The sequence below is a fragment of the Eucyclogobius newberryi genome, unplaced genomic scaffold, assembly GCF_026437365.1.
Source record: "Eucyclogobius newberryi isolate DKJ021-1_F unplaced genomic scaffold, fEucNew1.0.hap1 SCAF_8, whole genome shotgun sequence".
Classification (NCBI taxonomy): Eukaryota; Metazoa; Chordata; class Actinopteri; order Gobiiformes; family Gobiidae; genus Eucyclogobius; species Eucyclogobius newberryi.
Window position 1 is genome coordinate 31,711,847 of NW_027316500.1, and position 20,256 is coordinate 31,732,102.

Below are 20,256 nucleotides of genomic sequence, written 5' to 3' on the forward strand. Positions count from 1 at the left end.
CTGAAATTAAACATCGTCCTGTTTATAATATACGTGATTATTCAGGACAAAAAAAGAGCATAAACCGGACCATTTTAGAGTCAAAAATAAGGCATTTCAGCTCAATATCTCATCTAAACAGTAACTCTGAAAGTCAAACTCTTTTTACCCGTCACTGGAAACTTACATTCTTAAAAAAGCACAAATCAAGATAAAAAACATGGAATTCAATCACTTTTTGACTTCGAGTATATTTTGCAGACGGTTCTCATTTACTCGATACTCATGTCGTCGTCCAGGCCACGGTGGAGAACGCTCAGGTTGAAGATCTGAGGGAGACAAGGGAGATGAAGATGAGTGAGATGAAGATGAGTGAGATGAAGATGAGAGAGATGTAGTGTGAATAGTAGTGGTTTCAGCACCTGCTCGTCTTCTCCTCCAGCCTGCGGGTTTATGTAGTAGATATTGTCTCTGTCGTCTTCTTGAAGCACAGGTTCAATCTCATACACTCCTCTGCGTCGAGCGAAGAACAGCGGCAGCAGAACCATCACTGAAACCAAAAGTCAGGTAAATATGGACCAGAACCATCACTGAAACTAACACGAAAGTGAAGCTGCAGTAACTCTGAACCATCTGAACTGACATGTCGAAGTTCACTTTATGTCACGGACGATCCTAAAGCAGGATATATAATATGATAATATATAGTAATGTAGATCATTAGCTCCGCCCTGTTCACCCGACGCCGGCCCCTGTCCAGGGTGAACCCGCCTCAGGCCCAAAGTCCCTGGTGGTAGAACATGGATGAGTGTAAAGTGAACTCACTGAGCAGGAGCATGATCCCAGCCAGCACCCCCAGGATGATGGTTCCTCCTGCAGCTCGGCCTTCACACATCACGTCTGGACCTTTGCAGGAGCAGACCTGGGCCTTGACCGTGGACAGTTGGTTCTCACCCTCAGCGTCATACACCTGCAGCTGCACGTCGTAGAAGCCCGGGTCCAGGTCTGTGGTCAGGAGCAGGACGATCCCAGAGTCTGAGGAGGAACGGGTTTATCAGACTATTACAAGTTTATTGCTCTGCTGTCATTCATGCGTGTGTGTGTGTGTGTTGTGTGTGTGTGTGTGTCTCTGTGTTTGTGTGTGTGTGTGTGTGTGTCTGTGTCTGTGTCTGTGTCTGTTGTGTGTGTGTATGTGTGTGTTGCGTGTCACTCACTGCTGTCGTTCATGCGAGCTTGTGTTCCATGTTGTGTGTTGTGTGTTGTATGTAGTGTGTTCCATGCCGCGTGTCACTCACTGCTATCTGCACACACAGATACACACACACACACACACACACACATGCGTGTCTATGTGTGTGTGTTGTGTGTTGTGTGTGTGTGTGTGTGTTGTGTGTTGTGTGTTGTGTGTTGTGTGTCGTGTGTCACTCACTGCTGTCAGTCATGTGTGCGGTCCAGTTGGCCGTGGATGATCCTTGCAGTTCGACTCTGAACGGGGCAGAAAAGCCCGGCCCGTCTTTGTCGGTGACGCTCAGCAGGTGAGGCACTGGTTCTTTGTTACACACCTGAGCAGAGACAACACACAGGAAACACACAGGAGAAACACAGGAAACACAGGAAACACAATTGACATGCATTTGATTAAACACGCCACAAATGAAGGGAAAGATTGTAAAGGAAATGTCTTTAAATTCAACGGCCTAAATCACAGGCTTATTCTCTGGACCAAGGGTTATGAAATAATAATCAGTTTGTGCTGACCTTGATGTCGCGGTCATCGACGGACAGGGCGTTGTCGTTCACGTCCTCCAGCTTTATCTGCAGAGTTCCTGTTCCTGCGGCCGGAACCTCGTCTGGAGAGAAGAGGAGGAGGGACAACAATTTAAAGGAATAATGGAGGATTTTTTGCCGACTTGAGAACACAAGCGGAAGTGCGCATGCGGAAGCACATAAAGCCTCGCTGCTAAACGTGCGTTTGTTTATTAGCGCAACGGATCCCATCTCTCGTCTCCGTAGATTTCCGTCTCTTCTGAGCCAGCTCGAACTGTCTTTCTCTGTCTTAATTTTGTCCTGTACCCTGAGGGAACTATATTATAATAGATCCATGCGCTTAGACACACATCGACATATCAACCACGCATGCGCAGCCAGGGAAACGTGCTGCTATGCTAGGGACGAGCCAACGAGGCTGCAGCTGTGCAGTAGGTGCGTCCTATGATTGACATGTGAATGACCTACTCGGCTGTCTACGAGGAAATGAGACTCAGATTCGGCGCCAAAAAATCCTCCATTTTTCCTTTAAGACTTTATCCAGAAACGCTCCAGTTCACATCAAGGACAACAGGATTAGAAGATGATCAAATACCGTATTTTCCGGACTAAAAGTCGCACCTTTTTTCATAGTTTTGGCCAGAGCGACTTATATATGATATTATTCGTTATTTTCACACCGACAACCACAAGAGGGCGCTCTAGGCTCTAAGCAACGCAAGAGAAGAATCTGCACTTCCTCTACCTCCAGAGTTTGTGGAGTTGTTTAGAAGTGACACAGAGAAAGAAGAATTCAATGGATTTAGTGATTTGGGGTAAAACTGATGCTTTGCTAAACTTGTTAGCATGTTCTTTATGCTATAGTTATCTGAATAACTGTTCATATGTTACGTTAACATACCAGACACTTACCACAGTTCTGTCTGTGCCTCATGTAGCTGAAGGTGCTAGCGTTAGCATACGTCACGTAGCTGAAGGTTTTAGCGTTAGCATACGTACACCTATTCACCATGTTCTCTAATCTGTCATTATTTAAACTGCATTTCAAGATGAAATGTCTGTTCTTGGTCTTGGATTTTATCAAAATAAATTTCCCCCAAAAATGCGACTTATGCTCCAGTGCGACTTATATATGTTTTGATATTGATTATATATTGATGATAGTAACAAAAGTACAAAGATCATGGTTTAGAGAAGCCCACGATATTATTGATGTTGTCATGACAATATTTTGGTTGTTGTTGAAGCTGCCGTGACGATGCTGTAAAAGCTGCAGGAGGAGTGATTATTAGCGTGGTTTGTACCGTTGTCGTAGGCGCCGATCAGAGCTGTATAAATGTCGTTCTTCACAAACACAGACTCTCGGTCCATCGGCGACTTCACTGTGACCAGTCCAGTGTCTTTGGCCACGTTGAGCCAGCCGGCCGGGTCGCTCACGATACGATACCTGAGACACAAACATGAGGGATCACCTGACACGCCTCCCGCAAACCCCTCCCACAAACCCCTCCTACAAACCCCTCCCATAAACCCCTCCCGAGACGCCTCCCACAAACCCCTCCCACAAACCAATCCCACAAACCCCTCCCACAAACCCCTCCCACAAACCCCTCCCTCAAACCCCTCCCACACACCCCTCCCGAGACGCCTCCCACAAACCCCTCCCACAAACCCCTCCCACAAACCCCTCCTACAAACCCCTCCTGCAAACCCCTCCCACAAACCAATCCCACAAACCCCTCCCACAAACCCCTCCCTCAAACCCCTCCCGAGACGCTTCCCACAAACCCCTCCCGAGACTGCTACCACAAACCCCTCCCACAAACCCCTCCCGAGACTGCTTCCCGGGACACTCACATGACTTTCTGGTTGCGGGCCGTGTCGGGGTCGTAGGCCGTGTACTGGACCACCTCAGATTCCAAATCCAGGTCCTCGCGTTTGGAGACCTGCTTTACGGTGGGTTTGAAGATGGGTGCTTCGTTTACATCCGCAACTGTGACAACGACGGTTGCCGTGGCGGTGGGCAGCTTGATGGCGAAGGGCACCTCATTCTCCACGGCGACCAGCAGAGTGTGAGTCTGACTCTCCTCAAAGTCCAGGCCCTGGGACGGAGCGAGGCACAGGTTTATTTAAGTCAGGAAAAGACAAATCTGATGCTTTGTATCAGTCGTCTTTAAAAATACTCCAATGACACTACTTTGGCATCTCATGTTTTAGAACGTAAGAAAAGTGTTAAAAAGCGTTAAATGACTACGGCGTGTATGGAGGTGCAGCCAGTAGAGGGACAAAAGTCAACTCCTGACAAGGGAGTGTGAATTCTATAGGCGAGTAAAAAAGCTAGCTTTCCTCTGACATGCTAATGTGGCCATATTTGTGGAACAGTGGATTTTACTGTTATTTTCATGTTTATTTCGACTAATTTCTTATATTACAGCATTTATGGTACAATAGGCTGTTATTTCATTTAGTTACTTGGTGACCTTCTCACAAAGTTATCTCTTATTTGTTTTTCCTCAGAACATATTCTGATTCTCTGTTTGCATTTTTGAATGAACTAACGCAGTGTTGTGTTAAAGGAATAATAGAGAATTTTTGCAGATTTGAGAAATCAAGCGTTATGTTATGTCCCTCTTCTTTATACAAGTATGAGGTTGGAATATTGTTAGGTCTGAAGTCTTCTAGAGGGAAATATTGATGAAATCCACTGTTTATTCTTTAATATTTTGGCCTTTTTGTTTGTACAATCCACAGAACGACTACCATCACCACAATATGAGTCTTTTGTACCTTTGCAGTGGAGATGATTCCCTCCTGTTTGTTGGGGCCGGTTTCCACGAAGAACAGTCCATTTACGTTGCCGTCGACGATGGTGAATTTGGCGTTCCAGGCCGGCGTGTGGGCGTCGTCCTTGTCCGTCACCAGCATCTTCACCACCATAGTGTCTTTCTTATTCTCAGCGACTGTGGCCGTGTACTGAAGAAATGGAGAGAATAAGACCAGGACCGAACCAAAAACACAAACCAGGACTGAACCAGGTCTAAACCCCGCCCTCACCTGCGTTTGCTCGTAGGCCGGGGCGTTGTTGTTGCTGTCGGTTACGGTCAGAATGACTTTAGTTTTCCCGGTGAGTCCATTTCCTTCCATGTCGGCCGCCTGGATCTCCAGAGTGTACTTTGTGTTCTTCTGTAACAGACCAGATCCACAGACTTGAGGCCACAGCCACAGGGCAGACGCGGCAGAGTAAAGCAAGTGAGACCTTTAGATTGAAACACACCTCTTTGTCCAGGCCTTGAGCGTTCACTCGGATGAAGCCGTTGACGGGGTTGATGGTGAACATGTCGGATGAGGGAGTCTTTGGCTCCTGGTCCAGGATCTTGAACTGAATAAGAGTGTTAGTCGTCCCCTCCTCATCTGCGTCGGTCGCTGTCACCTGCAGGATGTTATAATCTAAAGAAGAAAATGCAGAGTAAAATGTATTTATCTATTTGTATTTATTCATATTTTATGTTTATTTTATTTTAATTGTATGTTTTTTAATTTAATTAAAATTTAATTCTAATTTAATTCTAATTTTAAGTTTATTTATTCTATTTTATTTTAATTGTATTTTTTATTTATTTTTTAGGGTTAGGGATAGGCTTTTATTTAAAAAAGAAAAAGGTTTACAAGTAAATGTGGACCAGTGAATTGGCCCAGACGGATCAGTGTTTGGATGTAAAACCCGCACACAGAAAAAGCCATGGACCGGACAGGCAGCAGATCCCAACAGTCATTATTCTTGTAAAATATGAAAACTGGACACATGTCAATCACACGTCACTCTCAATTTCAGAACTATGCATTTGGAACTCAAAACTCCGATCATGGACACAATCAATGGATACCTTTGGAATATATTGCTGGGAGCAGGGAAAACACAATCACAAACAATAGATGACACAAACTGGACCGACATCACTGGCAAACGGAAAATGGACCAATTTGAGCGACTCTGGAGTAAATGGGAGGATTATTTAGACCTGGTGTGCATTAGTATCATTTGGAAGTGTCTTTTATTTGCCATGTTGTGTGGAGTTGAATGAGCTGCGTGTGCGTTACATAAAGGTGCATAATGAACAGAGGTGATCATTACTGAGAGGTGACGACTCTGCCACTTCGCCAAAGTACGTGTCGTTGGTAAAGACCGGCCGGTTGTCGTTCATGTCGATCACAATTAATTTAATCTCCTCGAGTTCTTCATCCTGACCGGAGCCTTCAGCAACAGCATGAACCATGAGCTGAGAAAAGGACAAAGTGTTAATACTAAACATGAAAGGAAAGTCAACTCTTCCACATGAGCCATTTCCAAAAAGCATTCTAAAGTCTGTACTTCAGGAAAGTTTTGAGTGGAACATAAAGTCATTTCACTGGAGAAACTGGGATTAACCTCAGAATTTCACAAAATATGAAAACCACAGAATGAAGTCAACACTTTGAGTCATTTGACATGTTTTATGTATTTAAATAGAGCTTATGAAAGACATTTTGACTGATTCACAATGATCAGACAGGATTTATTAACAGAATGATATATACACTTAACCAGCCAGATCTAAAAAACAAAACATGGCAGTAATAATAAGTCTGGACGCTGAGAAAGATTTTGACTCCGTTTGTCGGCCTCAATTTAAAGTGTTCCAATCAATGATTTAGTCATAAGAAATATTGGGGCTTTTTACAACAGTCAAATATTCATTCATTCATTATTTTCTACCGCTTGTTCCCTTTCAGGGTCACGGGTGACTTTGGGCCTTAGGCGGGGAGACTCACAATGTAGTGGTCAGTGGCTTCTCTGTCCAGAGGCTGTGTCACATAAATCCTCCCAGAGGTCTTGTCCATAGTGAAGAGTCCCTCAGGAGGCTGATCGGCCCCGGGGCCCGTGATGCTGTAGTGAAACCCACCAGCTTTGCCTTTGGGGGATTCGATCTAAAAACACATTTACATCCAGTTCAAGTTTCTGCTGCTCTTTCTGCTCAAGAGGACGATTAACACTCCTGCAAACACTCCATAGGTGGCGCTGTTACTGTAAAAGGGTTAAATACTCTCCTACATATTACACATGAGTTATTGTTCTTCTTCAAACATGCTTTTTAGTACTTCTGCTTTTGTTTGAGAACTGAAAATAATGTGTTTAATATTCATTACATTTCACTTTGATTGAGACAGATTTTAGAGCTCTAAACTGAATGTTTATAGAATATTTATGAAGTGTTTTAATTACAATTGACATTTAGATTTAATGATACAACGGTCTTTGTTTGGGCCTTTGTGAAGTTTCTCACCCGAATCCCAACTGTCTTTGGGAAAGGACCTTCTTCGTTTTCAGGGAATTCTATAACAATAGGCCTCTTCCTCTTCAGGTCTTTAGGGAAAGACTCCTCCTGAAACGCACCAACACAACTTTAATGTTTAATACAGGCCCCGGTCCAGAGTCCGGTCTAGTCCCGGTCCAGAGTCCGGTCTAGTCCCGGTCCAGAGTCCGGTCTAGTCCCGGTCCAGAGTCCGGTCTAGTCCCGGTCCAGAGTCCGGTCTAGTCCCGGTCCAGAGTCCGGTCTAGTCCCGGTCCAGATGTCCTAAAGCCTGATGTGACCTATGATGATCGGTCCAGATGATCCTGGTTTCTTACGTTTCTTGTAGCTTCTCGTTTCTGGCGACTGGAAACGTCTTGAACAAGAACCTGAGCGACGGGCGGAGTCTGAACAGAAAGACAAACATTTGAAGACGTTTGTCAAAAGGAGAAAGAGTAGAAAAGAAATATACACAAACTACTGCATACATGCCAGTAGGGGGCAGCGCTGCACCAAGAGTTGAGGAGAAATCTATTTGACAAAGAAGAAAAGAAACAGATCTACCTCCGTTTGTCCGTGGGTGTGGTGCTTCTCGTGGTTTCCCTGGTGACGCTCCTGGTTCTGGTCTCCCTGGTGACGCTCCTGGAGCTGGTCTCCGTGGTGACGCTCCTGGTTCTGGTCTCCGTGGTGACGCTCCTGGAGCTGGTCTCCGTGGTGACGCTCCTGGTTCTGGTCTCCGTGGTGACGCTCCTGGAGCTGGTCTCCGTGGTGACGCTCCTGGTTCTGGTCTCCGTGGTGACGCTCCTGGTTCTGGTCTCCGTGGTGACGCTCCTGGTGCTGGTCTCCGTGGTGACGCTCCTGGTTCTGGTTGCCGTGGTGATGCTCCTGGAGCTGGTCTCCATGGTGACGCTCCTGGTGCTGGTCTCCGTGGTGACGCTCCTGGTTCTGGTTGCCGTGGTGATGCTCCTGGAGCTGGTCTCCATGGTGACGCTCCTGGTGCTGGTCTCCGTGGTGACGCTCCTGGAGCTGGTCTCCATGGTGACGCTCCTGGTGCTGGTCTTCGTGGTGACGCTCCTGGTTCTGGTCGCCGTGGTGACGCTCCTGGTGCTGGTCTCCGTGGTGACGCTCCTGGTGCTGGTCTCCGTGGTGACGCTCCTGGTGCTGGTCTTCGTGGTGACGCTCCTGGTTCTGGTCTTCGTGGTGACGCTCCTGGTTCTGGTCTCCGTGGTGACGCTCCTGGTGCTGATCTCCGTGGTGATGCTCCTGGTTCTGGTTGCCGTGGTGACGCTCCTGGTGCTGCACTCGGACCAGGGCGGTGAACTTGTTCCCGTTGGAGTCCCAGGAGTGGACGGAGAAGTGTCTGTGGCCGTCGTGCAGAGACACGTGTCGCTTCACCTGGACATTCGAGGGCGACGGGAACAAAAGCACCAGATGAAGTTAAAGGTTCATCTGAGTAACCGTGACAACTGAAAACAAGTCTTTCGTAGAGTTTGTCGAGTTGAGTTTTGTTGGATAAATATCACAGTTTTGGACAGTACACGAGACGCTTCTGCCTCTTTTTGAGCTCATGGTTAATGATCAAACCTTCTGATTGATAAATGAATGTCAGCGTTAGATAAACAGATGTCAACACTTTTCTTACTTTTCTAGACAACAGACTAAATGGGAACGACATAACTCAAGGACACGATATAGTCAATGAACAGAATCATCTCGACAGTCACACATTTCTGCATTTTCCTGATTTATTCTACAGACATTTCACATTTGTCCTCAATTATACGGTTTGAACATGTTTTTGCACATTTCTGTTGGATTGACATAAAAGCATCTGACTCTCTTCATGGTGAATGTCCCAAACACTAATGAAAGCTGTAGTTTTAGTCACCGCACACAGGTGTAACGTGTGCGTTTGTCTCACCGTGAGCGCTCCGTCGCTCTGAACGGAGAATCCAGAGTCTTCGCTGTGGAACACGAACCTCCTTCGATCCGAGCAGTCGCTGAACTCCACTGGAACAGAAACAAAACCTTCAGGATCGACACGAGCGATAAAGTGTTTCAATTACTCTTGAGCTATTTCAATTTGGCTTTTGCAAACAAATAATATATTTAAAAAGCTAAGAGTTTATATCTACATTTCTTGGTTTCAAATGTTCGTGACAAAACTGATCTGTGCTTTTTGTCTTTTACCAGATGTTCAAAACTAAATAAAGTGAAATCATGAAAGTAAATATTTGAACATGTTCTGACTGAACATTTCTTTCACATTTATTTATCCACCTTCCACAAAGGAGCTGAACCCTTTGGGAAAAGAGCGGCAGGATAAAGGTGTTGTACCTTTGCCGAGCCTCATGCCGGAGTGGAGCCGCCTTCTGTCGACTCTGAAGAGGAACGAGTCAGAGGAGAAACCAGGAGAACATGATGGAGCGTCTGTGGAGAGCGAGCATGAGGTCTGCAAGAGAACAAAGACTTTAGACCTTTAGTCTGAGATCAATATGGAAATATCACTGCAACTCAGATCATAAAAACATTCATGTGGAATCAGCAAAACTGTGAGGAAGAACTAACACATTTTACAAAACACACTTTAATCACCAGAACCGTGTTTTGCATGAACCAGTTTCCCACGTCTAAATGTGAAGATGTCACAATTACAAAATACACAAATATTCACTGTGATGGCAAAATACACAATGAGATAATGTCATGAACATTAGAGGTCAGAGGTCAGAATATGGGAAACTTCACATTTCAAATATAACAATATTTTACTGTTTGAATGCTGCAAAAGAACTGCAATTTACCATTATTTTACTATTATTTCAATTGTACTTTGTGGACTTTTTAAATACATTATTAATCTAATGAATGTAAAACATTCCAGAGCGTTTGTAGTTTAGTTTTAGAGTGCAGTTTGGGGCAGATTCACCTGAAGTGAAAATAATAAAAAGGACATTTGTGTCATTTTATTGATTCCTTATGATCCTAATTAAAATAATAATTGGACTGATAAAGGTTTGAAGACTCCATCGACTGATTAATCCTTATTTATCCTTTTGTCTCAGGAGCTTTGATTCAAACAAACCTGACGTGACTCGACATTCAGTCGATTTTAATCATCATTTTAGCTCTTTTTAATCTTCTGTCAGTGTTTTTATATTTTTGTTAAGTGTGTCTTTTCAGAAAATGCATCTGTTTAGAATAATCGGTGAATAAAGTGGAAAATTGTGCTGAATTGCAGTGAAAACAGCTCGTCCTTTGTTCACTCTGCTGCAATAACCCAGTCAATCATTCCATACATGACACTTAAATACTGTTAAGAACGTTCACTTTCAGTCCATAATTGTGTGTTTTTAAATGATGCTCAGTTAAAAGTCTTAAATTTGATGTTTTTCACATTTCAAACATTACATTTAACAATATTTTACAGTTTAAATTCCACAAAGGACAAAACTAGAGCCACAATTTAACATTTATTATTTTAGTTTTGTGAAACACAGAGTGAGATACAGAGTTTTGCCTTTTGGAGACAACAAACACATTTTGAAACAATAAGAGAGACTTCGTGTTCAGTTTTATCTGATCAAAATGATGCAAAGAATAAAACTGAACATGTTCCTACCGAGTTTGGCCTGAATAAGTTTGTGATATCTGAAATATGTGACAGAGTCGTTACAATTATCAGGACCGCTCTAAAAAGGGAGTTTGTTCCTGGATCAGGGACGAAATCAGTTTATTCTCTGTGGCTGAAATACTGGCAGTGACGACAACGTGACAAACACTGCAAAGGTCTCAGAGAAAGTATCACTCTTAAAGTATTAAAGTATCACTCTTAAAGTATTAAAGTATCACTCTTAAAGTATTAAAGTATCACTCTTAAAGTATTAAAGTATCACTCTTAAAGTATTAAAGTATCACTCTTAAAGTATTAAAGTATCACTCTTAAAGTATTAAAGTATCACTCTTAAAGTATTAAAGTACTACTCTTAAAGTATTAAAGTATCACTCTTAAAGTATTAAAGTATCACTCTTAAAGTATTAAAGTATCACTCTTAAAGTATTAAAGTATCACTCTTAAAGTATTAAAGTATCACTCTTAAAGTATTAAAGTATCACTCTTAAAGTATTAAAGTATCACTCTTAAAGTATTAAAGTACTACTCTTAAAGTATTAAAGTATCACTCTTAAAGTATTAAAGTACTACTCTTAAAGTATTAAAGTATCACTCTTAAAGTATTAAAGTACTACTCTTAAAGTATTAAAGTATCACTCTTAAAGTATTAAAGTACTACTCTTAAAGTATTAAAGTATCACTCTTAAAGTATTAAAGTATCACTCTTAAAGTATTAAAGTACTACTCTTAAAGTATTAAAGTATCACTCTTAAAGTATTAAAGTATCACTCTTAAAGTATTAAAGTATCACTCTTAAAGTATTAAAGTATCACTCTTAAAGTATTAAAGTATCACTCTTAAAGTATTAAAGTATCCCTCTTAAAGTATTAAAGTACTACTCTTAAAGTATTAAAGTATTACTTAAAGTACTAAAGTATCCCTCTTAAACTATTAAAGTACTACTCTTAAAGTATTAAAGTATCCCTCTTAAAGTATTAAAGTATTACTCTTAAAGTACTAAAGTATCCCTCTTAAAGTATTAAAGTACTACTCTTAAAGTATTAAAGTATCCCTCTTAAAGTATTAAAGTACTACTCTTAAAGTACTAAAGTATCACTCTTAAAGTATTAAAGTACTACTCTTAAAGTACTAAAGTATCCCTCTTAAAGTATTAAAGTACTACTCTTAAAGTACTAAAGTATCACTCTTAAAGTATTAAAGTACTACTCTTAAAGTACTAAAGTATCCCTCTTAAAGTATTAAAGTATCCCTCTTAAAGTATTAAAGTATTACTCTTAAAGTATTAAAGTATCACTCTTAAAGTATTAAAGTACTACTCTTAAAGTACTAAAGTATCCCTCTTAAAGTATTAAAGTACTACTCTTAAAGTATTAAAGTATCACTCTTAAAATATTAAAGTATCACTCTTAAAGTATTAAAGTACTACTCTTAAAGTATTAAAGTATCCCTATTCTTAAAGTATTAAAGTATTACTCTTAAAGTATTAAAGTACTACTCTTAAAGTACTAAAGTATCCCTCTTAAAGTATTAAAGTACTACTCTTAAAGTATTAAAGTATCCCTCTTAAAGTATTAAAGTACTACTCTTAAAGTATTAAAGATCACTCTTAAAGTATTAAAGTATAACTCTTAAAGTATGAAAGTACTACTCTTAAAGTATTAAAGTATCACTCTTCTTAAAGTATTAAAGTACTACTCTTAAAGTATTAAAGTATTACTCTTAAAGTATTAAAGTATCCCTCTTAAAGTATGAAAGTACTACTCTTAAAGTATTAAAGTATCACTCTTCTTAAAGTATTAAAGTACTACTCTTAAAGTATTAAAGTATTACTCTTAAAGTATTAAAGTATCCCTCTTAAAGTATGAAAGTACTACTCTTAAAGTATTAAAGTATCACTCTTCTTAAAGTATTAAAGTATTACTGAAAACACATTTTCAAACGTCATATTTCATTTGTGATGCATTTGATTGCCGAATGTTCACGTGTTGAAGCAAAAGGAGAAACTGGGTCAAACTAAGGACCAAAGTACGACTAAAGGTCATCTGAGGTCTAGACCAGGTCTCAACACAGGCCGGGATCTTTTCACCACATGATTTTATGTTGTGTGTTTTCACAAAACACCATCATAAAAACATAATGAAACATTAAAAACACTTTTCTTCTATAGCCTTTAAGACCATTCACATATAGAGACTTTTGTACAGTTTTTATGACAAAACAAGACACATCTTTACAATATAGACTAATAATAGTTAGTTTTAGTTTACTATAATAGGCCAAAATGAAATATTAATGTGTTTTGATGTTTAAAAATTCTGCACTACATAATTTAAGTTTTAATATCACAACAAACTAAATCTTTTGAATATAGCTGAAATCATTGTGTTAAAGTGTCAAAAGGGTCATTTTGTGATGTTAATTCATCACACTGACATTTGATATTGTGACATTCATACAAAAGAGTTAGTGTTGTTAAATGTAAAAGAATCCAGGTAAAATCCCCGTTTAAACGTCGCATTATTTCACTTAAACGTGTGAAAAGTGAACCCGTGGCGCCGGTGGCAGAAGTCTGACCTTTGACCCCGTGAAAGAAACTCAAACCGCACAGAAACCATGTTCAATCGCCGCCATTTCGGGGTCAGCGGCGCCGAAACCCACCGGTGCGTCACTGCACACGCAACACCTGCCGCCGCTGCGTCATGACGTCATCAGCGGCACGACGCCCCAGTTCAACCCAAAAGTGATTTCACGAGCATTTTTAGCTCAAACTGAGCATTGTATTGACTTTTAACTCGATTTACCAACACGTTTATAAGTCGAGCCCCAAAACGTCGCCTTGAGTCGTTCTAAACACGTGAAAACACCAACAAAAGCTGTACACACACAAGGGCCAAAAATGGCGCTATCAAAGTGCATTTAGCTCAAACTATTCACTTTAAAGACTAAAGTTATACATATTTTATCAAGTGGACGACAAGTAAAAGCTCCTTGGTGTCACTTTAAATCGTTCTAAACACGTGAAATACAAACAAAACACTCAAACCATAATCGATATTAACTTAGATTAACTTAAAGGATGTGGGGGTGGGCGTGGCTTTGGCTCGGGCTCCCATGCACTGGACATTATAAGATATGGCAAAGTATGACACAGTAGCACCCTGTATCATACAGCACCCCTGTATGATACAGCACCCTGTATCATACAGCACCCCTGTATGATACAGCACCCTGTATCATACAGCACCCCTGTATGATACAGCACCCTGTATCATACAGCACCCCTGTATGATACAGCACCCCTGTATCATACAGCACCCCTGTATGATACAGCACCCTGTATCATACAGCACCCTGTATGATACAGCACCCCTGTATGATCCAGCACCCTGTATCATACAGCACCCTGTATCATACAGCACCCCTGTATGATACAGCAACCTGTATGATACAGCACCCTGTATGATACAGCACCCTGTATCATACAGCACCCCTGTATGATACAGCACCCTGTATCATACAGCACCCCTGTATGATACAGCACCCCTGTATCATACAGCACCCCTGTATGATACAGCAACCTGTATCATACAGCACCCTGTATGATACAGCACCCCTGTATGATCCAGCACCCTGTATCATACAGCACCCTGTATCATACAGCACCCCTGTATGATACAGCAACCTGTATGATACAGCACCCTGTATGATCCAGCAACCTGTATCATACAGCACCCCTGTATGATACAGCACCCTGTATGATACAGCACCCCTGTATGATACAGCACCCCTGTATGGCAGCGTCTGTGACAGATATGGAACCAGACGAAGTGGGTCGGGATCCAAACAACAACATCAGAAATCAACATAGGACTAACCAGGTCCAAACCAGATCTAAACCAGGTCTAAACCAGGTCTAAACCGAGTCTAAACCAGGACTGAACCAGGTCTAAACCGAGTCTAAACCAGGTCTAAACCAGGACTGAACCAGGTCTAAACCAGGTCTAAACCAGGACTGAACCAGGTCTAAACCAGGACTAAACCAGGTCTAAACCTAAACCAGGTCTAAACCAGGATTAAACCAGGACTAAACCAGGACTAAACCAGGTCTAAACCAGGTCTAAACCAGGACTAAACCAGGACAAATCATATACATTCTGACAGATAATGTGGGACTTTTAGACATCACAAACAATCATTCCCCGGTGCAGTGTCCCATGTCACGTGCTGGACCTGTAAAATGACGTACTCCGGTGGGATTACAGCAGTATACAAGGACACAGGTTTGTATATCGATCAGAGGACAAGTTGTTCAATTTGAGGCATCATTTATTTATACATTTAGCTAGTGTTGTAGATTGGATGGTTTAAAGTGTTCTTGGTTCCTTTACAGAGTTCATATCCGGTAGCAGGGAGCAGCACTTTACAAGATAAAACAGGGTAAAGTAAAAAGGCAGCGGTGGTTGAGCTGGACGCCCTCTGACACCTTCACCTCTGAGGGCCGTACAGGGGCTTTAAACGAGGCTCTGAATGAGCCATAGCTTGACAGGACCACCGGACACACACACACCCGCTCCACAGTGAAGACGCACCCAGCTGCGCCATGAAGCGGACAGCGGCCCTGCCCCACGGAGGAGATGCACGAGCCCCTGAAGCAGACCCGCTGGCTGCCATGGCGACAGGCGCGCCCGGGACAGCAGCGGTGAAGATATTTTGCGTGATGGTGCAAAAGTGCTCACATCACGCAGTGACGTCGACACTGGCGCCCTTCACGGGCTCAATCGCCACTTTCAAAGTTCCAACTTTGCTATAATTATGCCATTATCTAAAGACGTGAAAACACCAACAAAAGCCGTTTGAACACACGACAAGGGCCAAAAATGGCGCAATCAAAGTGCATTTAGCTCAAACTATTCACTTTAAAGACGGTTATGTGTATTTTATCAAGTGACAAGTAAAAGCCCCTTGGTGTCACTTTAAATCGTTCTAAACACGTGAAATACAAACAAAAGCTGCTTAAACACTCGAACCATGATCGACTTTCTCTTAGATTACCTTTAAGGATACAGGGGAGGGCGTGACTTTGGCTCGATCATATTTGATGATAATAATTTATGTTATTTATACATTAGAAATCAATAATCCAAGTGCGGCTTAAACCAAGTAATAAAATAACCGCGCCCTTAAACTCGTACAATCACCAAGACAAGTTCTATGATTGTTCTTTGACAATGGCAAAATAAAATCTCACCTGTATCACGAGCACGACCGCGGCCAGAGCGGCCCACGCAGCAGACGACATGGAGTCAAGATCGATCAAAAAGTCAGTTCAAAAGTTTAGTAGAAAACGGTTGAAGAGTTTGAGGACGTCTATCTCGCGAGCTGGATGAGAAGGAAATGAAATCCCAGCGGGCGTCTGCAAGTGGTAAAAGTTACATTTCAAGGCCATGTGGGCAGAGAGGGTGGGACTGTGAGGCATGAGAGGTGCCACAGTCAAATATGGGACAAACTGGGATGTACAGCCATCTTCATAACTTCTTATTGTTTTATTCTTTGATTACTGCAGAAAACTACTTTCTTGGAGGTTGTAAAGTGGAGAGACTCTGGATGTTTTAGTTTATGTGCAAATGCATGATTAAAAAAACACAAGCAAAATCATCAAGTATTGATTTTAGATTAGATTTTTATTCTATAGAAAGAATATCATTTTAAGCAATCATTGTATGTATTTACAATATGCACAAATAATTACAATCATAATAGCAGCATTTACATCGTGATAAACAGGCTAATTAACAGTGTATCTTTCCATCTCAGTAATAAGTATAAGTCAAACTTTCTGCAGAATAGGATATACATATAAACAGAGGAATGATATAAGTATAACATTAACATGAGGCCATTACAATGAGGCACCAGGGAAACAACATTAGTCATCGAAATCACTTTCATCTGATTCAGAGTCTGGCAAGAACCCTTTGCCTTAAGACAGGAACATCGACCCTGAGAACATTGACCAAGAACATCGAGACGTCTTCAGGACCAGATCTGACTCGTCTCAAAACCTACTACAGATTCCCAGGAAACACAGTGACCAAGTTTATTTACCATATTTTAGATTTAGGTTTGATTTTGACCTTTTGAGGACAAATATATGATATCTTGGCAAATTGACAGTAAACAAAGATCAACGTCCTCGGATACATTTACCATGTCAGACAAAGTCAGTTCATCACTGGCACTACACACCAAACAACACACCGCTTGTTTCAGTAATACACCTGCACTGTAAACTGTCCTTGAGTGCTCTCGCAGTGCAGCATCTTTACCACTTTCTGGCACCATTTCTCCATCACTTGATGACGTCTCACCAGAAACTGACGTATCAGTTTCAGTGGAAGAATCCTGGTGGAGAAGTCCTGTAGTCTCTATGGAAACCATTTCACTCAGGTTTATTCTTGGTGGTTTGTGTAAATTCAGCTGTGGGAAGTCTCTCTGTAATCTCTTCTTCAGAAGATCGGATCTGTAAAAATTAGACAAGGAATAGAAATTCATACGTATTGGTGGATAGAAATGTCAAGCCACATTGGATAACTCATAACCTCAGGCTCAGATCAATGACTGATCAGTAATAAGAGATCCCTAGTGCCTCGTACATATATGTGGACTCCTGAAACAGGATTGGTTTCATCTTGAATGACATTTCATCAATAAACAGAGCTGTGATGTTTATCTGATCTTCCATGTTTTTCTTTCACAAACAATAAGAAGAATTTAATTACCGGTAACTTCCACGACCAGGGTGTTTTCTGATGAGTGTCTGGAACAAGAGCTTCTTCATTCTGAGGATTTCCTGGTTTTCAGTCGTGTCCGGATGACAGTGTCACAGAATGCAGTATATGCATCGTCAGACTCCCAGACTTCAGAAAACCTGTATAAAGCAAGGAAATGCAGTGATTGAAATATAATCGCTCGCTCCAAACAGAAATGTACTTGGATTCAACCTTTTTAAAAAGTATCTTGCAGTAATTACAATTCAACGAGATGGACAAGCCCAATTATGAATTTATCGAAATATATAGAAAACTTTCATCTTTTATTTGATGATCAAAATGTTACCTTTCATCGCTTGTCTTGTTTGTCCGAAAGCGTCTATATTCTTTGTAACACCTCTTGTAATCTAGTATACATCAAATCAATTTATTTTTGTAAGGCCCAAAATCACAACAACAGTCGCCTCTGAGGCCAAATCAACAATGTCTGTGGTGGCAATGGAGTCAGACAATCTCTGTGGTGGCGAGGGACGATGTCCCAGGGTCCTCTGTCCTTAGACTCTGCTTCTCGGCCAGGAAAAACTACAAAAAAAACCTCTTTGGGAAAAAAGCGTAGAAACCTGGAGGAGTTCCAGTGAAGGAGAGATCTGACTCTCACAGACGGACAGACGGACACGAGGAGACTGGAGCTGGACCCACTCTTCAGGCAGAAGAGGGACCGTCTGAGTCGAGCTGGAGCCACTCTTCAGGCAGATGAGGGACCGTCTGAGTCGAGCTGGAGCCACTCTTCAGGCAGATGAGGGACCGTCCACACGGGGCAAAGACCACTTCACCAGGAGAGGGACATCTGGGTCCACAGGTCCTCAGGAGTGAGAAAAAGAAAAAGAAGGCGGTGAACAGTTTGCAAGTGGAATTAAAAAATAAATATTGTTTGATAGAATAAGTAGTCAGAAGAAGAGGATAGTGCTCAAGCTGTCATACTTCCCCCCAGCATAGTTACTCCTAGGGCAGCGTAGCTGAAGCTGTGGGTTTATGTTTCTGTTCCTAACTAGCCTGACCATAAGCGATTTCGAAGAGGAACGTTTTAAGCCTGGACTTAAATGAAGAGATGATTCCATAATACAGGAGCTTGGTAGCTAAACGCTCTACCTCCTACAGTACTTTTAGAGACTCTTGGCACCACCAGAAGGCCGGCATTCTGAGAGCGAATAGCTCTGTTTGGATGATATGGTACTATAGCATCTTTGAGGTAGGATGGGGCCATGTCATTTATGGCTTTGTAGGTCAGGAGTAGAATTTTAAATTTGATTCTAAACTTGACGGGGAGCCAGTGAAGAGACTTCAGCACCGGCGTAATGTGCTCTCTTCTTTTTGTTCCTGTTAGTTGCAGCATTTTGAACCAGTTGAAAGCTTTTTATGGAGCTTTTAGGACACGCTGCGAGCAGGAGTTACAGTAGTCTAATCTAGTCGTTACAAATGCATAGATAAGTTTTTCAGCATCACTTTTAGGCAGGATTCTTCTGATTTTGGCTCTTGTTGCGCAAATGGAAATAGGCTGTTTTACAAGCTTGATTTATATGGGCTTTAAATGAGAGCTCCTGGTCAAATAAGACTCCAAGGTTTCTTACAGTAGAACTGGAGGCTACACTGACATTGTCCAGTGTGACTATCTGCTCAGATAGAGCGTCTCGTAGATGTTTAGGGCCAAGCACAATGACCTCGGTTTTTTCAGGGTTAAGAAGCAGGTAGTTTAGTGTCATCCAGGTTTTTATCTCCTTCACACAAGCACTAAGTCTGTCTACTTGATCGCTCTGATTTCATTGATAAATACAGCTGAGTGTCATCTGCATAGCAGTGGAAGTTAATGCCATGTGACCTGATAATGTTGCCTAACGGCAGCATATAAAGAGTAAACAGAATTGGACCGAGTACCGAACCCTGTGGCACACCGTAAATTACTTTAGAGCAAGGTGAGGAGCTCTGGTTTACATTAACAAATTGGTACCTATCAGATAAATAGGATTTAAACCAGCTGAGGGCTGTTCCTCCAACACCTACATCACATTCTAACCTCTGCAGTAGAATGTTGTGGTCGATGGTGTCAAACGCTGCGCTGAGGTCCAACAGAACCAGGATTGAGACCAGTCCATCGTCAGCGGCTAATAACAAATCATTTGTGACTTTAACTAGTGCAGTTTCAGTGCTGTGGTGGGCTCTGAACCCTGACTGGAAAACTTCAAATAAGTTATTGTCCTGCAGGTGGCGACAAAGCTGTTTTACTACAACTTTTTCAAGGATTTTAGAGACGAAGGGAAGATTTGAAATAGGTCTGTAGTTTACCAATAGGTCGGGATCTAGATTAGGCTTTTTCAGAAGAGGTTTAATGACTGCATGTTTGAAGGACTGTGGAACATAGCCACTTTCGAGTGAAGTATTTATTATATTAAGAATAGGGTCTATAATTAGGGGGAGAATGTCTTTGAGGAGTCTGCTTGGAATGGGGTCTAGGACACAAGTTGAGCTTTTAGAGGACATAATGGCTGAAGTTATCTCTGCTTGATCAACAGCTGTGAACCTTTCTAAGTTTACAGGTGGATTTATATGGGACGTTAGATTTACAGCTTGGGCTAGTTCAGGGCTAATAGCGGTGGTAATTTCATCTAATTTATCTCTGATTGTTTTTATTTTATTGTTAAAAAATAGGAGGAAATCATCAGAGCTGAGAGAAGCTGGGATTGAGGGCTCTACTGCGCTGTGACAGTTTGTTAGCCTGGCCACA

General features: G+C 41.8%; 1 protein-coding gene across 1 annotated transcript; it reads right to left on the reverse strand.

Moving 5' to 3' along the window:
- Positions 1–251: 251 nt before the first annotated feature.
- Positions 252–15,378, reverse strand: LOC140350815 (B-cadherin-like). The gene is made up of 20 exons (XM_072436331.1): positions 15,297–15,378; positions 9,651–9,703; positions 9,411–9,525; positions 8,995–9,083; positions 8,279–8,468; positions 7,638–7,699; positions 7,412–7,480; positions 7,068–7,166; positions 6,556–6,711; positions 5,879–6,023; positions 5,021–5,193; positions 4,801–4,929; positions 4,534–4,719; positions 3,604–3,848; positions 3,051–3,193; positions 1,738–1,829; positions 1,409–1,541; positions 805–1,014; positions 402–529; positions 252–308 (listed from the first exon to the last, which is right to left on the reverse strand). Exons 1-20 carry the CDS (start codon positions 15,376–15,378, stop codon positions 252–254), a joined length of 2,556 nt encoding a protein of 851 aa, XP_072292432.1.
- Positions 15,379–20,256: the final 4,878 nt, after the last annotated feature.